The sequence below is a fragment of the Onychostruthus taczanowskii genome, unplaced genomic scaffold (assembly GCF_017590055.1).
Source record: "Onychostruthus taczanowskii isolate IOZ18803 unplaced genomic scaffold, ASM1759005v1 scaffold50, whole genome shotgun sequence".
In the NCBI taxonomy this organism is placed as follows: domain Eukaryota; kingdom Metazoa; phylum Chordata; class Aves; order Passeriformes; family Passeridae; genus Onychostruthus; species Onychostruthus taczanowskii.
Genome location: NW_024502569.1, coordinates 4,404,112 through 4,428,176, shown reverse-complemented (window position 1 = coordinate 4,428,176; position 24,065 = coordinate 4,404,112). Strand labels below are relative to the sequence as shown.

Sequence of the window (24,065 nt, the reverse complement as noted above, 5' to 3'; positions counted from 1 at the left end):
TTTCTTTCACATCTTTATTCACAAGGAGCAATTGCACTGATTATGCTGCAAACATGGATACACACCTGAATGCCAATGCTGGTATCTTTCTTGAGTTAGATTACAAATTCACATGCATTTGGTGTATGAAATGGAAATCCCAGCAAGCACAGCTGCTGCTGTCGACATGCTAACAACAGCTTTAAACAAACAACTCCCTTTCACTGAAGCAGTTTGCTAACTTCAATCAGGAAAGTAACTGAAGAATCTCTGAGATGCCTGGAATATGTAATCCAGCCATGCAGGCTTATATTCCACTTAATAGTCCATTAGGGTAATAGCCAGGCTCACAGTCCTCTGTTCAGTGCATAATGAAGTGTCCACAAAAGACAGAGTGGAATCCTTCTCTTTTTCCTGTGATCCCCAAACTCACACATCTGAACTAGAAGCTTGTAAAACCTATGGACTCCTCCTCAAAATCTTTACAAACTCTCAGCATTTTCGGCCACTTGGTCCCTTCCCCTCCTTCCCCTGGCACCACAGAATCACACCTGCAAGGGGTATGACAGGTTGCTTTCCCTGCCTGGAGTCAGCAGTATTCCCTCAACATAAAACAAAAGTTGATAATAAATTTTGAAGCAAAAGTATTGATTCCAACTGAGTTTGTCGAACGAACTCTAACAACTCTTGGCTCAGGAGACCTGCATGTGTTCAAAGAAGAAAGGCTCAGAGGTTTCCATTAAAACTAGGGTTACAGCATGAAAGCTTCTAAAAATCTTGGAGGACCCAAGTGATTACAAAAACCAAGATCAGTTGCTGGCTGTAAGAAAATCAAGTACATACAGAAAGAAGTTTCTACTGTTCCAAGCCTGTTCCAAGCAGGCAGCATGATGGAAAACACATACTACAAAGAACCACCAGGTAAGGGTGATGCAATGGAAGGCACAAAACAAGACGCGAGACTTCTCTAACCTTTAACCTCCCTTGCTCAGGAAGCTGACAGCCTGCAGCACCAGTCACTACCAGTGCATGTGCAAACCAGTGCTGCTGCACAGTACAACCTCCTGCTGACTGCAGAAGACTGCTGGGCAACTTTTCAGTTTAGTGAAACACTGTCTGAACACACTGCTGTCCTGTGAACGAGAGAAGTGCAATACTAGTTCATGTTCTGCAGGCAAAGAACACGTAGGAAGACTCTTTTCTATCTCAGTAGGAGGGCATTTATAAAAAAGGAATCTTAAACCAATCAAAAATACTTGTTGTAAGGGACAAATAAGCAATATCTGCCACAAAATTCTTACCCTGAGAATGGAATTAACCACAGCAGAAAAGCTCACAAGGAAAAACTCTTCATCTGCTTGTCTACCATGCAGCAACAGATGAAATGTAGACCAATAGTGCTTAGCCCCTCAGGCTTCTGCATTCAGTGTGTGGAGGAAAGCCTGCTGTCAAGAGACCTCTGAACAGGAGTGACACATTGCAGCTCTAAGAGTGCTGAAGCTACACTATCTTTGATATTGCTAATTATAATCAACAAGTTCAAAACTGAAGTCACATCTGATTTTCCCATTTGGGAAATGATATTGGATTGTATCTATGCAGAGAAAGAAAAACTCACAGTAGAATTAGAGCATTTGTGGTTTAAGCATGAGGGATGACAAAATAGACCGCAAGTCAAGACCAGTCAAGTACTATAAAACAAACCTTTAATACACAGAAGGCAATGCAACACAGTTGCATGAATTGGATGAGTATTTGATTTACTTGCAGGTATTAGATCTCCCAGTAAAATCCCTGAAAGGATAGTGAAGTGGCTTTCTCAACTAGTAAGTGTTTGCACTCATACCAGTCCCTGCTTTCAGAAAAGCTTTCTACCTGCTGCCAACAGGGAACACGGTGGCGATTTCTCGGTCTGCCTCACACTTTGATGCAAAAGTAACGACCACACTGGCCTCACAGGCAGCAGGTTAGGCCTTGCTCCCAGAAATACTGCTTGTAAATCAATCCCAAGCATTAGCCATGACTTTCAGATTTAATTCTGCTTTCTAGTGATTCTGAGTCAGGGGCCTAAACACTCCCATGGGGTCTAAGGATGGCATCTTCAGATGCACTGAGGCAAAAGGATAAGATGATGAGATCACACTCTGAATACTGGACAGTTGTGTTCGTATTCAGGAACTCAAAAATTTTGTCAGAATGGAAGAAGTCACAAACCCAGACATTCTTATGGAAGTCAGTGACATGGAAAGTGACAGTGAAATATGCTTTAGCTGGTTAGTCAGCGATCTCCGAGGGGGTAAGGGAGAGGCACCATCTATCTGTAATTATATGAAGGACAAAGGACACAGACAAAATGCTTTGAACTAAATAAATACTTGACTAGAACAAAAACTATTAAAAGGTCCCAATTCTGAGGGTTTCTATGGAAAAAAAAAATTATTTAAAAAAAATCATTAGTCCAGTCAGCTAAAATCAGTTTAGTTGCTATCAGTAGTGCAGAATACCTTAGGCCAGGAATACCTTTGTGATGGCCTCATAAGAGAGTCAAGATGACTTCTGCCTGCCTGGAAGTCTGTGCTAGCAACATCACACAAATTCATTAAGCGAATGACAAATCAAAAGGTAAACTAAAGGTAACATGTTATTTCATAACAATGTTTTCAATTCCATGAATAAAACGACTCTTCCATCTTCCTATCTGAATTGCTCTAAGGTGTCAATGGAGACCTTCATTTTATTTTTGTATTCTCTTCTTCTTATCCCTCACAAAAGCAAACAGCCCTTAAATCTAGGCAACAAACATCTGGCTTTACACATTCAAATGAGATGCATCAAAACAAACAGAATAATTCAAAGCTGACCACAAGGTCCTGCTGTCTCATTTGCTCAAGTAATTTAAAAAAGATGAGCTCCACCACCAATTAATCTACTGAGCACTAATTAGCGTTAATGAGGATTTGGGTTATTTGGTATAGCTTGACCCAGACTATCCTCCTGAGTCCATTAATTGACTGGTGGCAAAAGCAGGGATCACAAAGATCGGAAGGTTAAAGTGGATGCAGGTGTCTCTTAAAATTGGATCTTCCCTCAGAAAACACATGCACATCCCAGTAAAAAAAAAAAGAAATTAAAAAATTCAGAGCCCTCTTTCTCTTACAAAAGCTGAATTCTTGTTTGTGTTTTGTTACAATTTGCTAGAGGAGATACAGAGGAGAAGCACACCAAATAGGCAAACACACTCAGTTGCCACTGGTTTTAACTCACTGCCCTTCTGGATTATGAAGAATTCAGTCAGATACAGACATTGGAAATTATTTGGATTGTTTCTGCTTTTCCCCTTTCCAGAAGGAAAAACTGAGGTGCCTAGCGAAGCCTTACCAGGGCTGCTAGAGATGACACAACTAAAGCACACAAGCACATTTCCCAGCTGCCACCCCTGTGCCAAAAACATGCCAGGAACTCACAGCAGAAGCTTGGCTCTCCAGTGCCAGATACTCAGGGTCCGTGGGTAAGCCCAGAGGACAAGAAAGCTGCAGCTGTTTTCCCTATCATCTGAACACCTACAAAGCCCTCACTACACTGCCTGCAGGTGCAGCATCACTGGTTCTTCCACCCTACAGTGGTGCTGCAGCAGAAATCCACAGGTAAATTATTGTACAGCTTGGTTTAAATCAGAAAATCCTCCAAGGCTTAGGCTGAAGTTCTGTCCCTAACTCCACAGCCTCCCTCCTACCCATACGTATTTTCAAAAGAAACAGCAGGTAAACCCTTGTTCAGTCTCTTTGCTTCACTGGCACATACTCTGCTAATGACAGCCTGAGAAACTCTGGCTGGCTTGCATTATTCTCCTGTTGGAGGAAACATCTTGCAATGTGCTGCCCTCTCACTGCAACAGCAGGGACAGGAAAGAATGAGGGAGGGGAGAAGTTGTTTTTGCAAAATATCCCATGTAGCTAAACACAAGGTAAAAGACTAGGAGGTTTCTGTCCTTGTCATATTGCCCTGTGTATTAAATTTTGAGGGCAAAAGGGGGTTCTCTTCTCTCTCTTTTTAAATTTTAGAATTAAAACATAATAATTGATCTCTTCCATACATTTCAAACAATAACTTACACAAAAGTTTGCTTTTTCTTGCTGACATGTTTCTGTCACTGAAAATCACATCAACATAAAATAAAAAGAGCAAGAAGAAAGGTCTGAAGCAGACCTCTCCAGCTTTGATCAATCCTAATCACCAAATCCTTTACAAGCAGACTGTTGATTTTCATTTCAGTCTCTTGGCTCTCAAACTCCCTTACGTGTCTTCTGAAGAAGAATCAGAGGTTCAAGCACAATGGCTTCTTCCCAAGTATCACCTGGCAAAGAGGCCTTGCAGATCTCTCTCTAGCTGCCAGGGCATGGCAGGTATTCCTGAGAATTTATTCACAAGTTCCATCTCTCACCTTTCATGCAACATAAGCTTAAAGGCTTCCAGCATCGATCACAGTGCTGGCAGACAAAGAGCAAGAACCCTACACCTGTCAGAGACTGTGGCCACACCTCTGTAATTGGCCAGAGGAGCCTATTGTTCTTCCTCAGATAGTCCCTGCTGGATGAGGGCACCCCCCAGAACCACCCCAGGACTCGGTTCAATGTGGTTTTTTAAGTTTAGAATTGTTTGAAGTTATACAGTGGGCAGAGACGTAACTAGCACAGGCTCATAGGCTTGGCATAAGGAGAACATTAAAAACAACATTATTTCAGACCAGGAATTCAAAATTAAAGCATGCAAATCATCTCAAAGGCAAGTGACACTGAGGCTGAGGGCTCAGCAAAACTCTATGCTCAAACACCCAGAACATCCCAGGGCTGTGGAAGAAAGGACCGACTGGCACAGAGAGCAATTGTGTCTCCATCCTCTGGCTTCAGAGACATCACAGAGGATTTGCCCTCCTACAGAACAGCCAAAGTGGCAACGAGGGGCTTCTGCTGGCTTCCCTCTTTCGATCCACAAAGAGGAGATGTTATTTTTTGTTATCTAGCATTCGATTGCAGGAATGTTTTACTCTGAGGTCAGAGTAGGAGGTCTTTTTAATTTAAAAGGCAAACAGGCATTACTGATAATGAAGCAGCAATGTAATCAAAGGAAATCTCTGGAGCATTTCACAAGGAAGTGTCTGAGGCATATAAACAGTAAAACAAAAAAAAAAAACAAACCAAAAAACCCAGCATTTTCTTTGTAGAGTCAGCGTCTACAAACACTGCTCCTTAATCACTTTGGATCCAGCTGAAATAGATCCCAAATCACACTTCTTTTACATTTTACTGTAAATACTCAGCACAACTTTAATAAAAACCCACCACGAGGACACCAAAGGGTCACCAGGCACAAGCCACAGGGGAACGAAGACAGAAGCGCTGCCTGTGCCACTTGCAGGCTGGGAGGTGCCAGAAGTTACCTGTCAGAGGTGACTCCTGCAGCACACAGCCAGGATTTAAGGAGTACCAAGTCCTTGCTGAGGGCTCAGCTACACCTAGCTTTCCAGAGAAGCTGAGCTCTTATGTTCTCCCATGGTGTAGCACTTCCAGGCCTTCTTTAGTCCAACAAGCTCTCCTCCAGGTACTCCCAAAGCACATGCGAAAGCCACAGAGCAACCTTCCCTCTTTATAAATTGTATTTGACATTATCCAGCAAAAATTCACCTGACAAGCCTCAAATGTACTTGGATATGTGGACCTGCAAGGCTGACTTGGAGCATACTGAGAGCAGCCAGCTCCCCAGTCCATGAGAACATGGGGTATTGAGCTCAACCAACATGCAACTGCAAGTTTTTTATCCTGCCTGGATGTGGAAAGGTTAAGAGAGTGTCATACACCTTCAGCAGCAGCTCCATGGACGTCCTGGTGCTGACTATGGCTAAAGCAGCTCCTGCCCTCACCAGTCAGTGGCAGGACCTGACAGTGCCCCCCACACCACCCCACTTCTTTCAGCTCACACATCACATGGATCCAAACAGTGGAGCTGATCCAGCTGAGCCAGAGATGGGCCAGCATGACCACGGCTGGGATTGAGTGGTTTGGGAAATTATTAAGCCAGCCTAGCAGCCACATCAACAGACACCCATGGACGCATGGCCCTCACCAAAGCCCTGAGGAAACACTGCTGTTCCAGGCTGTGATTTGGCTTGGCAGCACACTACTCCAGCCAAACCCTGAGTCCCAGAGCTCTGCATGGAGGAGCACCTGCAGCCAGCGTGCAGCAGCAGTGCCCAGGGCAGGTGCACACAGGTCTGCCCCTGTTGCCACAGCACCTTGTACCCGTGGCAGAACAACCCTGCAGCAGCAGATGGAGGCCATGACACATTGTGAGCTTCAGTCAGCCCCCATTTGCAGCACACAGATCATATGTAGAGTTCTGGGGCCAAATTCTCCACTCTAAATCCACAGAATCCTCTTCAAGTTGGTCCTTAAAGTCGTATGGCTAAAAGCAGGACAAAGTTTTTCCTTTTCATGATAAGCAAAGATGATTTACGTTTTCTTTTTTTCATTAACAGTGTCTTAAGGCAGAAAAGTCAGCTCCTTCTTTGATTCCTAAAATCACTTGGACAATCCATTCTAGCCTTCACTTTTGAGACTGTTATTCCTAAACTTCTTTCAAAGACTACTTACAATGATATTAGGTTTGCATAGCAAGGTTTTGGTAGTGGGAGGCTATGGGGGTGGCTTCTAGGAGAAGCTGCCAGAAGCTTCCCCCATGTCCTACAGGGCCAATGCCAGCCAGCTCCAAGATGGAATAACAGTGTAGGTGTGATGAGCACCTAATGTCCAGTCAGGGTGAGCCCACTGTAAAAAGAGCAAGCACCTTTAGAAAATACCATAAAAAAATATCAGTGCTAAACATCACATGCCTCTCTGAAATGCAACAATCCTAAGAAAATAATGGAGGTCTCTCTCTGCTTGAAGTACCTTTCATTTCCAAGCACTGCAAACACTAAGCACGTGGATATGCATTTCTTTGTGGGGGTGGAAGGCAGACATCACTGTCAGATGTCCTGAAGTCAACTAACTTAAAACAAAACTTGAAGCTGCCCATTTTTGCCCTCAGCCTTCCCAAAACGGAGGAATTGACCCAATTTAAACGTCTGAGAGGCAGAAAAGGCTAAGAGTGGCTTGCTGTGTTTCAGCTATCCTCTTTTTGATATCAGCGCTGTTGACTTCTCGTCCCTAAGTGCCTCACTTTGCACTTACTCTACTGTGTGCTTGGTCATATCCTTTACAGATAAGGTGGCAATACAGTTGCAATTATAACATTCTTTTCCTACTCACTCATTTTTTTCAGAAGTAGTCACCTTGGAGAGTGAAGTCTTCCATGCTTGGACTCTGTACAGATTTTTTCTGGTTTGCGGTTTTTGTGTGTGGATTTTCTAAAAATCCAAATGTATGGGTTTACTAGAAGTTCACTTACATATTTTTTACTGAGGTTAAGATTACTTCTGTCTTCAAAAACTCTAAACTCCTCCTATCAGCTTTTTTCTTGCTTTTCTTTACAGAAAAGCTAAAGAACAGCTCAGGGCAACAACAAAAAATGAACCTTTAAAGTTTCATGAACACAATTTAGAGCACAGCCCAGGATGTTTGGTTGAACTGAAACACCCCCGCCCCCCGCCCCCCCCCAATTGCTTTTCTTTAAGCTTTTAAGTATTTTGTAATTGTCCACTAAATATTTAACACCTAATACAACTTGTGTTTTCTTGTTCTTGCTATGCTTAACTTGGCACTTTGTTCTTTACTGCAAATCAGAGAGGAGAATGCAGACTGTCCTGCCTCTCTTCTGAGACTGGGTTAGTCATCAGAGGAGTCAGGGTCCAGGCAGACTGCTGAAGCCATTAGGCTGGAACAGTTGTTATGGAGCAGTTCCCCTGCTGTGCAGCCCGGAGGGAAGATTTCTTCCTCCCTCCCCTGTGGAGATCCTCAGTGCCCAACCCAGTAAGTCAGGATTAGGCATCAGAGAGACTGGCCCCTTAATCAGTTTTAACTCTCATCTTGTAATGTTCCTTTTTCCTAATCTTTCTTTTCAATTTACAACTTCATTTTGGCCTTTGTTCTAATACTGTACCTCCATCAACTTTGACTTTGATAGCAGATTTGATCACAGCTCTAAATCCTTCTCCAGGTCACCAGGTTTTAACCCTATTTGTGCAGTGGATCTCCCTCAAGGTTACATGACAGCTACAACCAAGATGGGAAATAATTAATTGCACTGGAGAAGGGGAATGTCAACTTTAACTGGTTTGCACTAGCAAGCAGGCACTTGGGTCCCAGTGCTGGTGGGAGCATGGTAACTCCCCCTTCAGGCCTCTGGCCAGGTTGTGAATCCCTTTCTGTCCTCTGCCCCTTCCCAGCTCTGCCTCACACCCTCCCCAAGGGGAAATCAAACCTGGTAATTTCAAGTGCCTCACACATAGGGGTTAGAAATGTCAGAAATAAATGGTACATATTAAATGAGGAAATAGTGTGATGATTCCTTACTGATATAGGACAGAAGGGAGAGAGAAAAGGACAAGGGTGGAATAAAAGAGAATTATGCTTTTTCCACCTTCCATACATGAATGTTTACCATATGGAATCAAAGAATTAAAAAAAAAATCCCACTGATATAATTTTATGTGCTTTTTGCTAGTAAAAGGAGTCTAATATCTTTTTACTAGAAAAGCTGCAAGGAAAAATCGTAAATATGCCAGTCACTTTCTTGTGTATGCTGGTGGAGAAATCTCACCTTTCCTTCCCAGAAATGGTGAGAAGAACATCTGGAAAAATTGATAAAAAGGATGCTGAGACCTTGAAACCCAAAATACACCTCTCCCCTCTTCAACCTCATTTTATGCTCAGCTGCAGTGTATGGGCTGGATTCAGACCACAGTCATGCACATCCTGAGTAAATACACTGAAGTCAACACATTCATGAAACAAGAATTTGGCTCCAAACATCCCATGCTGTTTAACCAGCTGAAAGCACAAGACTGAGTTTGATTCAAGTAAGATTCACTGCACCTGCTGATGCAAAGGGGCCTTTATATAGCATGGTCTCCCTATTCCAGTAGATGTGACTTGGGGTGCATCAGTACAGAGACAGAGCACTTTGTAATACAATGAGCCCAAGCCTCAGTCCTCTTCATCCTAATGAAAAAGCTTGCCTCTTCCTCAGGAGCTAGGAGATCAGGTCCTCACCTCATTCATGTATTTCTCAGAAGTTAGGTCTGTTTTAACATTTCTGCCTCTGCCAGAGGGAGGCAGAGCCTCTGCCACCCAGTTCTCTGTACAGCCACAAGCCCAAGGCAGGTTTCCCGTGCTGCCCTCTTGCTCCCCCCGGGACCCGTGGAGCAAGGAAATCTCCATGGGTGCCTGTGTCAGCTCACTGATTACCCACCATGTTACACAGCTATTGGAATGAGACAGGCACCTGTCCTCACACACCAAATAAAACCAAGGCCAAGACAGATAATACAACTTGCTCTCAGGGTGAGAGCTGGTCATGAACTTCTCACTGAAGTAACTGGGTTAGATTCGGTGAGAAGCACTAAAATGAAAGAGAATCTACACCAGCATGTCTCCTTGTTGAAGACAGACAATGGAGACACTGTGGGGAGCTGCTGTTTTAGGTGCACTGGAAAAAACAGTATTTGTTTTATGATACGGAGATGAAAGCGGCACCACAGCCGTCACCAGTGGGTGTCTGAGAGCAGCAAGAGTAAAGGGGCATACAGAAAAATGCTGTGCAAATACACACTGCAGCTATACCTTGCTGGCTCTGTAGTCACTTCCCTTTACCTTTGTTCAAGTCAAGGCTCTGCCTCCCAGATTTCTGACTCATTTGAAGAAATTCTTCCAATACTTCAGCAATGCGGGCACTTTTCTGCAACAGCCCAGAGAGGTCCTTCAGCTCCTTCTAAAGTATGCAAATCACGAAAGCCACATTGTTCTTCAGTATCAAACAATCTAATCCTGCCCACCAACCAATTAATAACAGGACAGAAAAACAACCAAAAAGCCTTTCAAAGGGAGATCTCTGGCAATTCCAAGACAGAGAAACCTTCTGGAACAGGAAATCTACTGTCGCAAAGAGGGTGCTGCACAGCTTTGCTCACTCTCCAATAGTTGGCCAGTGGAGCAATAAAGTGACATGGGTTTCCAAAGCAAAGTTTGCTTTGGTGCCTAATCAGGCTTTACTCCACCTGAACTCTTGCTGACTTCAATGAGAGGGTAGATGGAGTGAAAAATGAATGAGGACTTGAAGGTTTGGCCCTTTACGAGCCAAGGTTTAAGTTGTAAACTTATTTAAAGACACAAAAGTCTCTGCAGCTGAACTCAATGCTGCTTTTGAACACAAACCTTGTTTGTTTTCTTTGTGTAAATCTTTACATGTTAACATGATTAAATCTGCTGGGCAGGTGTCTCCTCATGTCCATGTTTGCTTTGGCACATGAGCCGCACCTCTCACCTCTCCAAATTAATGAAAATTTAGTGTTAAATCCTGCCTTTTGTTACATGAGAGTTCCAGGGAGCCGCTCTCTCTTCCAAGGTGTGCTCATGTCACAGCTGGGCTGCAGTCCAGCCCAGCACTGCCAGGCTGGGGAGGCAAGTGTGGGTACTCATCTTCCACAGGCAGGAAAGCACGGCATGGGATCCATCATAGCCCCTTCGTGCACACTCACTCTCCTGCTTCTCACGCTGTTTCTGGAGTTGCCAGTTTTCCAGCTACATGTTCACCCCGATTAATTAATTCCCTGCTTATTGAATTACCTGACTTTGTCATCATCCCAGCCTCTACCAAACGTAAGTTTTCAGCTGTCCAGATGAGACATATAAAGGAGTAAGAGTATGACCTGTTACAGCTCAACACTATACACTTGCTATAACCTCCAAGCATCACTCTAATGCTGTTTGCAACGTTTCTGGGACCCAGCTGTAGTGCCCAGGGTGCTGACACTCCCTGCACAGACCAAACAGTTCCTCATCAACCACTTGCCTTGCTGTTCATTCCCAGCCACAGCAAAAAATGTGCAACTGCTTTTTTAGAGCAATACAAGCAAATTCAAGTTTCGAAACTGTTCAAAGAGGTTAAGATTCAGAAAGATATAACTAGTGAAGAGCACTAGTGAAGACATTTTTTATTATCCCAGAAGAATGTCTCTAGCAAGAACAGCTGTTAGGGTGAAGATCCTCTCAGACAGGATATACATATACAGGCATCAAGTGGCACACACAGCTCTCCCAGAACTTCTTTCCCAAGCACAGCAAGGACCCAGGTGATATCTGCCCACATTTAACAGCAATTCAGATGAGTCACAGCAAACTGTTGGCATCCTGTTGTGCAAGTCTAGATGCACTCACTGCTTTCCAGGCTTTGCAAACTGCTTTTTTTTTAGCAGACTAGTTCTGAACACTCAGATCTTGCACCTCATTTTTAGCTCCCTAAGTTCTGCTCTTATCTGTAATTGGGTGCGAGTTTTTTGTTGTTTGTTTGTGAAAAACACTGAACAAAACCGGTGTCCACCATGTAGGTCAGGAAAATAGACCTCGATGACAGCCAGCTTATCTTCTTCCACAGCTGCCTGAACAATCCAGCACTTAATGGGCACGTTCTCAGGAACACTTCCAGCCAAGGACTGAGGTGACAGATGGACTCGTGCAGTTTTTGCACAGCTCTCTATTTTCTACTAGAAATGAGAAGAGACCCATTACTTTTGCTTGCTGCATAGTGTCACATTGCCAGAAATATCCCAGAGCAATGGGGCTGCGGGCAGGAGGGGAGGCAGAGCATGCACCTTAGCACACATTTCCAGCAGCTTCAAGGAAATTTTTTAAAAATAAGGAAGATGAACCAGAGAGACTAACTGAAGAAAGTTCCCACTCTATTTCTTTCCCACCCTCACCCTTCCCTTTGGATAAGCCCACGATTTCTAGCAGGTGTGAAAGAGCCATGAGACAAACAAAAGAGATAAAAGACAGAACAGCTCTGAAGAGGAGTGGGGAGGCCACAACACAAGCACAGCACACCAGCTTCAAGCAGGCAGAGGCACACTCTACCATTATCTAGTTCACAGATGGACCACCCAGAAAATCTGGGAGCAATTAGGAATGAGAACAAACAAATGCATGGAAAGAAGGGGGGAGGGAAAATGGGAAGAAGGGCCAGAAGGGATTCCTTACATCATCTCCATGCAAGCGTTTCGAGAACGAAGTGAAGCTATATGGAGGAGGAATGCAGATGAAAGAGTTTGCAGTGAGAATGCAATAAAGTAAAAGGCTACGAAAACATGGAGTGTATGAATGAATTACAACATGGCCATGAAATTTACAGAAAGTCAGGACAGTGTGTAAACAGAGAAGAAACCCATCAAGTTCTTGGAGACACAGACATGCACATATAAACAGATCAAATGCTGACTGTCTCTCTCTCACTGTTAACAGCAATTCAACCCATGCTGCAACCCAGGGATGCACCAGGCACAAAGTTGACTCATGCTCCTCTCTGACTGTAAATAACTGGCATTAAATACTGGCAGGAAAACACAAATGCTTTGAACCAGCACCAATATAACCTCACATAAATGCATGGATAGGAACCACAGCAACACCCAGGCAACTTGTAGAGCTCATACCAGAGCCATGTGCCTGAGAACAATCAGTTTTCTGATAGTCTGGCTTCCACTTACCTGGCATCTAATCACACTATCAGTCAGCACTTCACAACACCAGGTTACACCTTTCTTGTCTGGGGAGACTGACCTGATTTTGGTACCAAGTGCTTTGGCTTCAACAGACTTCAAAATGACTGCTCAGCCTTCTAAGAATAAGGCCCATTATTTAATTAAATGCCTGATATTAAGCGTCTTTGTTGGCTATAATTGTGGCATGGAAGGTTGCCTTTGTTGCTGCAAAGTTTGCTTTCTCTTCTTAAATAATTTGATGTGCAGTTTGTGACTTTTGCTAGTGAGCACAACTTATAAACTCTGTTTTGCTGGATCCAAAAGTTGCAGCAGAAAAATTACTCAAAAACTGAAGATACCAAGTGTTTTGAAGTGATCTTAATCAATAACACTGTGTTTACTTTGTCTTGGCCTCTGAGAAGCAAATTCTGGTCCCTAAGGACATCTTATAAACACATTAAAGTCCACACAAGCTTTTTTAAAAGCTTTTCAGTTTACCATAATCTCAGTAAATCACTGCCTGATAATTTTCCTTAAAACCAGTCCTTATTAACACACAAATTCAGTTGAAAAAAATCCACTATCTGCTTGTCTTAGCAGCAGCTAAAATATGGCAATTAGTTTACCTTAGAATAGACATCAAAGGCTCAAAGGATGACCCTGCCCCAGAAGAACAAAATCTTTTAAAAGCCCCATTCCACTCAGTTTGCTAGTTTATAAGGTTTGCTAAAATCCAGTTTAATGATCATGTAGTTTCTTAGCAAGTCATGTGGTGCCATATTGTGTAAGGAACAGAAGAGTTAGTTCTAAAACCTTTTTGAACTTGGGGAGCTTTTCCGATCAGCTGATGCAGAACCACATTTTGAGACGGTAAATGAAACTGTTGGATGCAAAAGCCTCACCATTATTTTCTTTAGCTTCTTTCAGAAGAGACAAAAGTTCCCACACAACACATACTCTGTCTATACAATGAAAGGTTCAATAATAGCAATATATTCAAGTCCATATGGTGCGGTTATAAGGGAGAGGCACAACGAGAAACTGAGAACCCTGAAGGCAAGAGACCTGCAAGCTGTACGGAAAAAAGCAAAAGCATAAAAAAAAACCCCTTAAGGTGAAACTGAATAAAGTAGTAGGGCACAATGGATTAAGCCAGTTCTCCTTTTAGCTACAGTCTTAATATCCTGAGCTGCTGACAGTTCCCTTCCCTGACATGGTTATCGTTTTGTTTTGTTTTTTGGACGACATAACAAAGTGCTCTCAAAAACAGTCGGCCTCAGCGGCCAGGTAAGAGCACTACATGTGACCACGCAGGAGACTGAGCAGCAGTTGCCAATGAGCCTCACAGGAATAATGCAGGAGAAATGAAAATGGAAGGGCTGGTTTCTGTGGGAGGGAACAGACACATATGAAAGGGAACAGCAATAAATGAATAATATAGGAGAAGAAGCCTTATTAGCTTGTCTACAACCAGATTTTAATGGTGAATGAGAAATAGGTAGGGGAGAGGAAAAGAAGGTTTTGCTTTAAACATTTAGCATAGACTTGCCTCTTTCCATTACTGTCACGAAGCATGGCTTTTCCCAGTTCTCTTGTCTTCGTTTCCAGCTCCTTAACTTGCTCCAGCAAAGTTTTATGGTAGGTATGCTTCGCCCTATACCGCAAGGAAAGGACAAAAACCAAAACAAAAAAGCCATGTGAACATTTGTTTTGCTACAAACTCCCAATTTTACCTCTCAGGTGAGAGGCACAGGGTCCTCCCTTGAAGTATTTGGGAAATAAAGCATAGTGTATGCATGTTAGTTCAGGTTCACAATACCTGGGGAAAAATACATACGAAATGAGAAATCAGGACGACTTCAAATTAAACAGAGCTCAGCCACTTGAACACAACACTCAAAACCTAGCCAAGCAGCAGTGCTATGGGACCACAGAGACCTGACCCTGCTGCCGTGGGACTGCTCAGGAGCCCGGTACTCAGACAAAAGAGCTGGGATCCATTGAATATTCATGGCAGTAAAACATGAATCCACTCTGTCTTTTGAGCTACGCGTGGCACCGCTCTGAAAACCAGAGCAGAGTCTCAGCTAATAATTGCCATTCAAGCCCCTTGATTTTCATTTATCAGTCTCACGTGACTGGAAAGGCACTTCTCTCCTCAATGAACTTCCAAACTGACAGTAACAAGACTGGCTGTGTCCTCCTACTTTTTTGGCTTGAGGATTCAAAGAGTAATCCATGCACCACACACGCAATCAAAATTTAGAGTGCAATTTAGAGTTCCCCATGAAGAGGCTTGGGCCTTTCCCCCCCAGGTTCACCTACTGCTCCAGGGCTATTATACCTAAATTACATTGACATAGGGGAGATAATCAAGTCCCCTTTTTCTTGACCTATACAAAGCAAGAACACAAAACGCAGGGATCTTTCTCACATGGGCAGTTTTTGATCAGCTTCCTCTTTTGTGCCAGTTAAAGGAGGACAAGTGTCCCACGAGAATATATTGATTTGCATGTGACTGCACAATAAGCCTAAAAACAAGATGAAGCCAAGTTGGCTGAGACACTACTTGCTTTGTAGCATTGAAATAATAATCTTCAGCTCAAAGGTGGCAAAAATTTCTTTACAAGTTTTATAAAACATGCAGACATTAAAATCTTTAGCCAATGACATAAAACAATGTACAACTCCCTCTAACAGAAAAATAACTGGTGTGTATGTAATTAAAAATAATGAAGACGCATACATTTTTAAAAAGTATGATACTATTGCTCCTTCCATAGGGAATAAGAAACAAAGACCACAAAATGTTTGCTGGCACTGTTTATAATGACAATGCCTTGAAATTAATACTAGGATATCTAAGTCCTCTGGTCTTTGTGTTGCTGAATTACACTCCAAATACCTAAAAATGAGAAGCTAAAATGAAAACTACTTTCAAAACACATCTGCAGTTAAGAGAAAAAAAAATAAAACAGGAGGTGAAGCACACCAAAATCTGAAGGTAAAGGTTATCAGGACATACTTAAAATGGAATATTGTTAAAACAAACCACCAAAGGGTATGAATTGCAACACCAACATACTGGGTCAAAAGAAATGATTAGCAAGGATAGTTTTAAAATGCACAATACTTCAGCAATGTGAGATGACCAACAGATGCATAGAAATTAATTAGATTCAAGTTGCTATAACTAGTTAGGCTAATGATTAGACCGGTGTCCTCTTTGAGGAAGGGAAAATATAGCTATTAACATGAGAAAGCTTTGAGGCTATTAATTTTTATAATCTTTTCAGTTGAATTCACTATCACACTCTTTAATTTAAATACATACATTGAAATTTTGACCTTGAAATTTTGACCTTCATCTCTTCCCTTTTAAAGAGGTCATACCTACTGTTGCAAACTTCAAGACTGAGAATGTTTAGAATTTTTCAAATCCTTCATAACCAGTTTTCCCCACTGATGAGAACATAGAAATGTACATGTTATTCAATCTCTTCCAAAGTTCTGTGTTTATCTTGCCATAAGCCGTAAGAGATATTTTTCTTTTCCGTTACAGTGAATATTGAATTCAAAATTTGACAGAATGGATCCTGATCAACAAGTCCAGGTGCAGCACAGCACCAGGAGGCATGACACTGATATGATACAACACGGAAGAAATACTGTTGGCCTGAAGTTGGGGATAATGAAGTGTTTTGTAAGTAGTGTGAAATGATGAAACACATGGGCTCTTCTGGGGCTGGTAGCTGCTATGCACTGAGTGACTCCTTCACTGGGAAGCAAGAGCACCCATGGAACGGTCAGTAATCAAGTATTATCAATAAATATAAGAATAAGAAAAAGGCCTGAGCTAACCTATCCACATGTTCCTTCAAAAAACAAGTACTAAAATATGGTATTACAATTGCCTCAGTCTGGGCTTGCTCCTATCAAAATCAGCTGCAAATATTCCACAGACTGGCAACAGGACTGGCTACTTCATGATTTTTCCCCTACAGCACTTTACAAACTTTTGAAGCACAGAAATACAGGCAGGATTCTGAGCTTTTAGGTTAGTATTCCACAAGTGGCCCTGGATGCACAATCAGTCCTCAATGAACAATGAGATTTTATGTTTGCTGTTACTGTTCAGCTAAAATTTGATGCATTACATAAAAACAAACTCACCTTATACAAACAAATATCACGCTGGGATATTAAGATCAAGGACTGTAAGAACAGGCAAAAGACTGTCTTTGTGTTTTGTGTATCCCTTCCCCTTCGAAGCCAGGGAAGTGCATCACTTCACTGGCCTAGGATATTTAGGGGGTTCAGGAGGCCAGAATCTGCCAGGGAGAAGCATGGTGACATTCATAAATGTTTCTCAAACGTGACACTACCTCTACTCTGGCTTACCCTCACTACCATTTTATGAGTCTTATATTTGCAAGTATATGCAAAGATGGGAAGAGCTCCTCGTATCTTCTTCTCTTACACTGCAGAACTGGCAATTGCAAACTGCTTCTTCCCCGTGGTAAAAAACCGAAAGTTCATTACATTTTTGGTAATGATCTGAAGGCTCAGGAAATTTTTCACTGTAAAATAAGCACCGAGACACCAATTAGGAATAAATTCTTGCCCTCTTGCCTGATTTTGCTGGAATACATGCTGTGCTTTTATGATTCCCACATACCTCTGTGAGTCAGCTATTCCAAGATTTCCTAGAGCCAGTGACGTATTCAAGTGACATGTGCCAACTGTGAGGGAGCACTCATCTTACAAAGCTCTGTTCATTGTAATGGTGGCACAGCTAGGATTTTTACAAGGCAAACCAAGGCACTGAATTCAGGGTAGTGAACCAAAGTTAACAACTATTGCAACCAAGAATTAATAATAAGCTTCCGTCTCTTTAAAAAGAATTTTCCACATTTCCTTGATTAATTTAAAAAGGAAAAAAAAATGAAGAAGAAAATAAAAAAAGGCTGGAGCCACAGAGAACATGGGAGGTAAGTGATATGTTGACAACTGAAGCCTGTGTAACAATGGAAACACATTCTTGCTTCCAGCATTAGAAATTTTGATAGTAGATGCAGCCCAGCAGTTTATAAGCAAAAGATTTGTATGTGACTGAAACAGACTTTCCAATCAACCTTGTTCCAGACAAATCTCTGTACTGTGTTTATGGCTTTCTGGCAGTATTTTGTACTGAAATTAGGCATGTACCTTTTGGGTCATACGGATGTTCTGTCTGTGGACATGTGCTTCATGTCCAAAAGAAACTGAAAGGGATCAATTCCATGACCATATTTGCTGGAATTTTATGGCCAGAACCATATTCTGCTGAATTACAGAGAGCAATGTGGTGTAACCACTGCTGTGGAAATGTGCCAGCTGATTTCCAGAGGCCTTAGGCTCCAGTTTTAAATGGCAAGCCTCTTGGAAAGGAAACAGACCTTTACTCCTTCCATATGGCAGTACTGATAGCTGTGTCATTTCATTTATCCTAGTTAAAATGTTAATGGCATTAATTTTTCAGTGATGGCTTAGTTTAAAAAAAAAAGAACAAAAAAAAAAAAAAAAAAAAAAAAAAGAAGGTCCTGGTCAGAGAAGTGATTTTTAGCTTAATATTGTTAGGAGCCTCCTGTTTAAAATCTGTTGGGAAAATATCTGGCCTATCAATCATACAAGTTTGTCTTGAGCTTCACAGTCTGAATGACTGAAAGGATTATGTTGCTGAGATTTCTTCAAGAAATATTAAAGAAGAGGCTCAGTCAGTAACAGAGTTTGAAATGACTAATAGCTGAGGATGAGCCTGCCATGGTCTAGCCTGCTTTACAATTCATGAGTCATTTTTGCCAAGAACTGATAAGAAAAGAGGACAACTTCAGGACACTCAACTATCATGAAAACATTAAAAAAGCTAAAGATTTTTTTTCCCGAGTTTTAACAAGCAGGTCACAGACACAGTTAAGTATCTAAATTTAAACATTTTGGCCTCAGTTTTAGAATTTTAAAACCATTTGCAATTGAGAACAAAAAAAAAAGAAAAAAAAAAAGAAAAAAGAAAAAAAAAAAAAAAAAAAAAAAAAAAGAAAGAAAACCCAAACCTCTGATGTGCTGGACTATTAAATCATAGCTGAAATTTCACATTACAATACCTAGATTTAATTTGAGCAGCCTAGCTTGTGAAAATTAAGCTGAGGGACAAAATTTAAGAAGTACTTACTGAGTGGCCGATTTGCCTACTACCAGTTTAATTTCACTGTGCTATCTACCCCATATGAAATAAAACTAGATTTTTTGATCTGTGCATACGACTTACCTTTCATGAAGGTGTTTGAAATGCGCCTATGCTTGGGAAACTTTCTGGGTTTTTTTTAGTATTTTCTGCATTTTTCTGTAAAGCAAATTGGTGGACTTGGCAGTGTTAGTTTTACAGCTGGACTCAATGATCTCACAGGTCTTTTCCAACCTAAATGGTTGTATGATTCCAAGAATCTTCCCTGACTGACCAATTCCCATTCTGGGAGCAAATGTGCCATGATGCTTTCACTGTGAGCCTTTCTGACAAGTTACAAGCTAACCTGTATTTCCTCTTCATTCCAGGCAGGATTCTCCGCCTTTTTGCCCCAGAGTTGCAAGGGTCCCCCTTGCACAAGATTATTATGCATCCATGCAACAAAACCTTCTTAGTTGTAACACAGCTTTCCAAGGGAAAAGATGGAAGGTTTGGTGAGAAAGTAAGCTGAACAAAATGCTGCAAATTCTAAATTGAAATGATTACTTCTATATTTCAAATTGCAACGGCAGAGAAGGTAATTTGCTTCCCTTTAAATCCAAGTTCTTGAAATTGTTTGCCTTCTGCAATGCTTTGAAATCCCAAAATTTTGAGAGAAGGGAATTACGGGCTCGTATTTCACCAGTTTGTTCCTCCTCTCTGGGCAGTGAAGGTACCATTAAGACTTCACTTCAAACAAAGTGCAGAGTATTGCTCTCCTCACAGCTCAGTCTTCAAAGACCTGCTGCTGAAGGAGAACCTAAAAAGCAGCTGGCAAAGAGCTGAGAGCTTCCTGGGTATGGATTAGAGCGCCACATTTCTACTTTCTACCTAACCTTAGTCAGATTCAACAAATTATTTGCTCCATTTTCAGGAAAACTCATATGTTCAGTTTAAATTTGCTTTTAACTAAAGGATAGACAACACAAATAATCCTAAGGTGACACACCTTCATTAACCAGTCAAGGCCACCTCCTCCAGATTTAATCCCATCTATTCATTCTCTCACACTGGTGGGTGCTGTGGCAGGTGGGGAATCACCTATTTCACCTTTTTTCCCTTCCAAATGAGTACCACCATTATGCAATCACTGAGAGACTTCAGAGTTCTTTACAGAACAATACTGGACTGGACAACACCCGCATAGAGAATAATTCCTACAACACCAAGAGGGCTGGTTTGGGACTTACGCTGTCCATGCCACGTCTTTAACAAGGCACGCAGTGGGCACAAGAAACAAGCCAAACCAGAAGTATCCACATCTTAACACCATTCCAGCCTGTGAAGAAAACAAACAAATAACTCATGAGTATTTTCAAGCTGTTACATGTTAAGTGGCTGTTTACAAGCAAAAAGGTAGAATGATGGCATCAAACTAGTACTGCATCCATGATGTGGGTGATGTCAAAATTGAATGGTGGGACAATAATTAACAAACAGTGATGGCATTTTTCAATAATTTCTTATGGTCTCAAATTTCTTAAACATTTTTGAAAAATTACACATTTTGACAAAATCCTCCAATGATATTAAGTTCTGGATCCAAGCAGACACATTTTTAGTCACGGACAAGAGCACTGTAAGTATATTCTGCTTGCACTTTTGAGTACTTTTGTACCCTTTGCTTACTCTCTTCCCATCTACCGTCTTAAATCTCTGAGCAGCATCAAACTGACATGAAAAAAAATACATTTTTCACTAAAATGTTTCAGTCATATTCCACTTAAATACAGCACTTCCTGCTCAAGCTACTGCTGCCTGAAACCCAGGGTGGGAAAGATTCACTCCCGTCCTGCAAATGGCTTTTTTTACAAACAAAGAGCTCAAAGTTTATATTTGAATTTTTCTCATTGTTGTAATACTTGAAGAAAAAGCTTGGGATTTGAGAAGGAAGATATCTGGAAACCCTGCATATTCCAGCATACACAAATAGTTATGCAATGAAGTTGAAATATAGCACTATTTACAGAAATGCTACTTTAGGTCATTAGAACCTTTTGCAGATAAATTAATGGTGATTATAGTTTGAGACCACCTCATGATCCCTTCCATGGAATACACATACTTCCCATCAGCATTGTTAACTTCTGCTACACATTAGAAGGCACTTTTTCCCCGCTGTAACTACTTGTGTGCACCACACAACTGAAATAGAGGCTGAAAGGTTTCAACAGCATTTCCAGCGTCTGGACAGATTTTGCTCTCTCCTCAGTTACAGACACTGCCATATCTCTTTCCCAAAATCTTGACTCCTCAATATTTTTGATACCACACACACACCCCTACTGACATGTCAGCAGTGTAACACAGGCTCAGCTGGCTCAGCTTTGTCTCACACTGCAGCACACAAGCACTGCAATGCTGAAGTGTCAGGCCATGGTACAGGTAAAGACACAGCTGAGCAACAGAGGAAATGGAACTACATGAAACATCTACTTAGCCTTTGAATACACTGGAGACAAAATTTGTAGTTATACACCTTGTAAGATGAGAATTATTGCTCGCAACAGTAGACTTCCACCACTCACTACAGTAAAGTTCTTAAACTGAGAGAAGCCAACACAGAGCTCTGCCAGGATGTTCACCAGCAGCATCCAGCATCTTCTCCCAGTGTCAATCTCTGTCTAAAGTTGTTCATCTAACAACTCAGTCATATTTAGCAGCAACTTGTCCTTGGGTTGCCCAGTATTGAGTACATCCAAAAGTGGTTTTCACCTTTAAATGTTAAATCCTCCATGTCACTGCTGGACTGACGGATCAGTGGTAAATCTTGTACTGAAACCAAGAGCAAGCTAGACTGTGCTAAAACATTCATGGACACTTTGCCACCCACACAGGCAGTAAGCAAACACATTCCAGTCAAATAGCTCTCCACTATTTGAGAGCCCTCATGCCTACATTCACATGAGAATGCCAGAAGCACACAGACAGTTTTGATCTATGCTTATTTAAGGAAAAGGATGTACAGGAATAAGAGGGAATTAATAACTTTATTGGTAGCCAAGAAGCTGAACTGTAATAACAGTGGCAAAACATAGTAAGATTTATCCTCATGCTTTGCTTTTCTTTGGCCATGACCCTGTACGTGCTAGGAGTCACAGAATCACATCAGCATTTCCACTCACCATCCTTCCTCTGCCTATGCTGATAAAGGTTAAAAAAGTGCCACAGTATTCTATACGCATTTTCTGATATTTTTGATTGAAATATTTTACGTTCCACTTCTTGCTTTTCTTGCCGAAAGCAACTTGACACACTTTCATAGTGCAGAACAATCTGAGTATGTGTTCAATAGAAGTTAAAATGCTATTATTTTTGTTACAAATGCTGACATCTCAATCAATGGCTATGAATTTGGACATGTGGCACGTTGGAAAAAACCTCAAAGCCAAAGACTTTTTGCCTGCAATTATGTATTTTACTCAAGTATTATTCTGTCCAAAACCTTCACCATAACAGTAAGACTATTCATCTCATTGGAACCCTGTCAGACACTCGTTTTACTACTAGGAAGGCTTTTCCCACACAGTTCTCACCAAGGTTTTACTCCATTCCTCAGCTCATCTGGAAGGTTCTTTCCTGCTCATCTCTAGTTTCCTCTTGGAGTTACAGGACTGCTGTGCTTCACAACAGTCTGGTCTGTCTTGCATGCACAGCTCTGCCCCTGAGCACAGCCTCCTCCCTCGCAGGGTTACACCCTCTTCTCACAGCATGGGAGCTCCTCAGCACAGCATTCACAGCAAACCACCCAATGTGCTCTGGGGACATCCACAGACAGCACTTCTAGGTTACTCCCCAGCTTGTAGGATAGAGAGCTGGGTTATGAACAGAAGCTGCAGTAAGAGCACCTATTTATCCCTACAAAGCTTTCCTCACGTTTCCCAGCTGTTGCTGCGCTCCATTCCAGTCGCTCAGCCAGTCATGACAACAGTGAAGACAGTACTGCAATACATCTTCAGTGAAACATGGCATTTCTATACCCAGTTCCTGTGAATAACACTCTTCAGCTATCAGTTATCACCCCAAGATAAAAATAAAAAGCAGAGATACCAAACAGGAACCACTACAATTCTCTTTTTGTCAAGATCATCACACAAAGCAGGAGTAGAAATAGGTTTTTTAAACAAATTCTAAATATTGACCATCTCTGTCATCACAGAGGCCCCATGATATGTAACTAAGTCATTTTTGTTCTGCCTACTGATGTAAACATTAGTGACTATCACACCCAAGGTGAATTGCCAGAGACCATTAATCACAATGCACCCCCCAAAACCACTTGAGACTAATGCAAGTCGTCCTTCTGAGAACACTGCAACTTCAACTGCTGCCACCAGTAGACTGCCTTTCAAACACTGATTAATCTGCCACAGACAAAGCATTCATTTGAGAGAATTGATAACATTTGTTAAAAATAAAGAATGGGAATAAGAAAAGAAAGAAAAAGAAGTTAGCTCCAGTTATTTTGCAACCGAGAAGGAAATAATTTAGGTCTCAACGCCTTTAACATCTTCTAAATAGCATTTGTAAGGGTGGACAATTTTTTTTTTTCATTAAAAAAACATTAAAAGAAGTAATAGCACTGACCATTCAGAATGACTAGGAAGATTGTCTTTGTACTATTATTTTAGAAAGAGGAGGTTAAAGTGGGCTTTTACATTTGTTGGTTGAAGTTTTTGTCTTTGTTTATCTGAACTCAGGACATGTCATGCACAAGCATATGAAATAGAGACTAGATTGTTTAAAAAAACCCCCACCTTAAATTGCAATACAATCTGGAGTACATTTCAAGGTCTCTTCTCCATTTTGCTCTTCTTAGTATGTTCATGAGCATCATTCCTTGTTGTACTGTTTTACTGATAGGTGGTGTCACTATTTTCAACAACTTCCAAGGAAGACAAGGCCAAAAGTGCCCAGGGATGGGAAGTCAATATACATACTGTTCTGGTATTCTTATCACAGCATGGTTAGACAGCTAACCAGTAAATGATTCAGACAAAGCAAGCAAGGATATCAATCATATAATTCAAGAAAAGCGAGACAAAATTTAAATTCATATTTTAAATAATGCAAGTTTTTTTATGATTTAATTTCTTCATATATCTACATATCTTAACTTCGACAAAAAATGGACAG

At 41.5% G+C, this 24,065-nt stretch overlaps 1 protein-coding gene across 1 annotated transcript in view; it reads right to left on the bottom strand.

Annotated features, from left to right (window-relative positions):
- ATP8A2 (ATPase phospholipid transporting 8A2) overlaps positions 1–24,065 on the bottom strand; it is a 303,180-nt gene that overhangs the window by 8,545 nt on the left and 270,570 nt on the right. Inside the window, exons 34-35 of the mRNA XM_041416052.1 lie at positions 20,120–20,208; positions 14,217–14,321 (exon numbers count right to left, since the gene is read on the bottom strand). Of these exons, the coding sequence (XP_041271986.1) occupies positions 14,217–14,321; positions 20,120–20,208 (194 nt within the window). The remainder of the gene's footprint in view (positions 1–14,216; positions 14,322–20,119; positions 20,209–24,065) is intronic.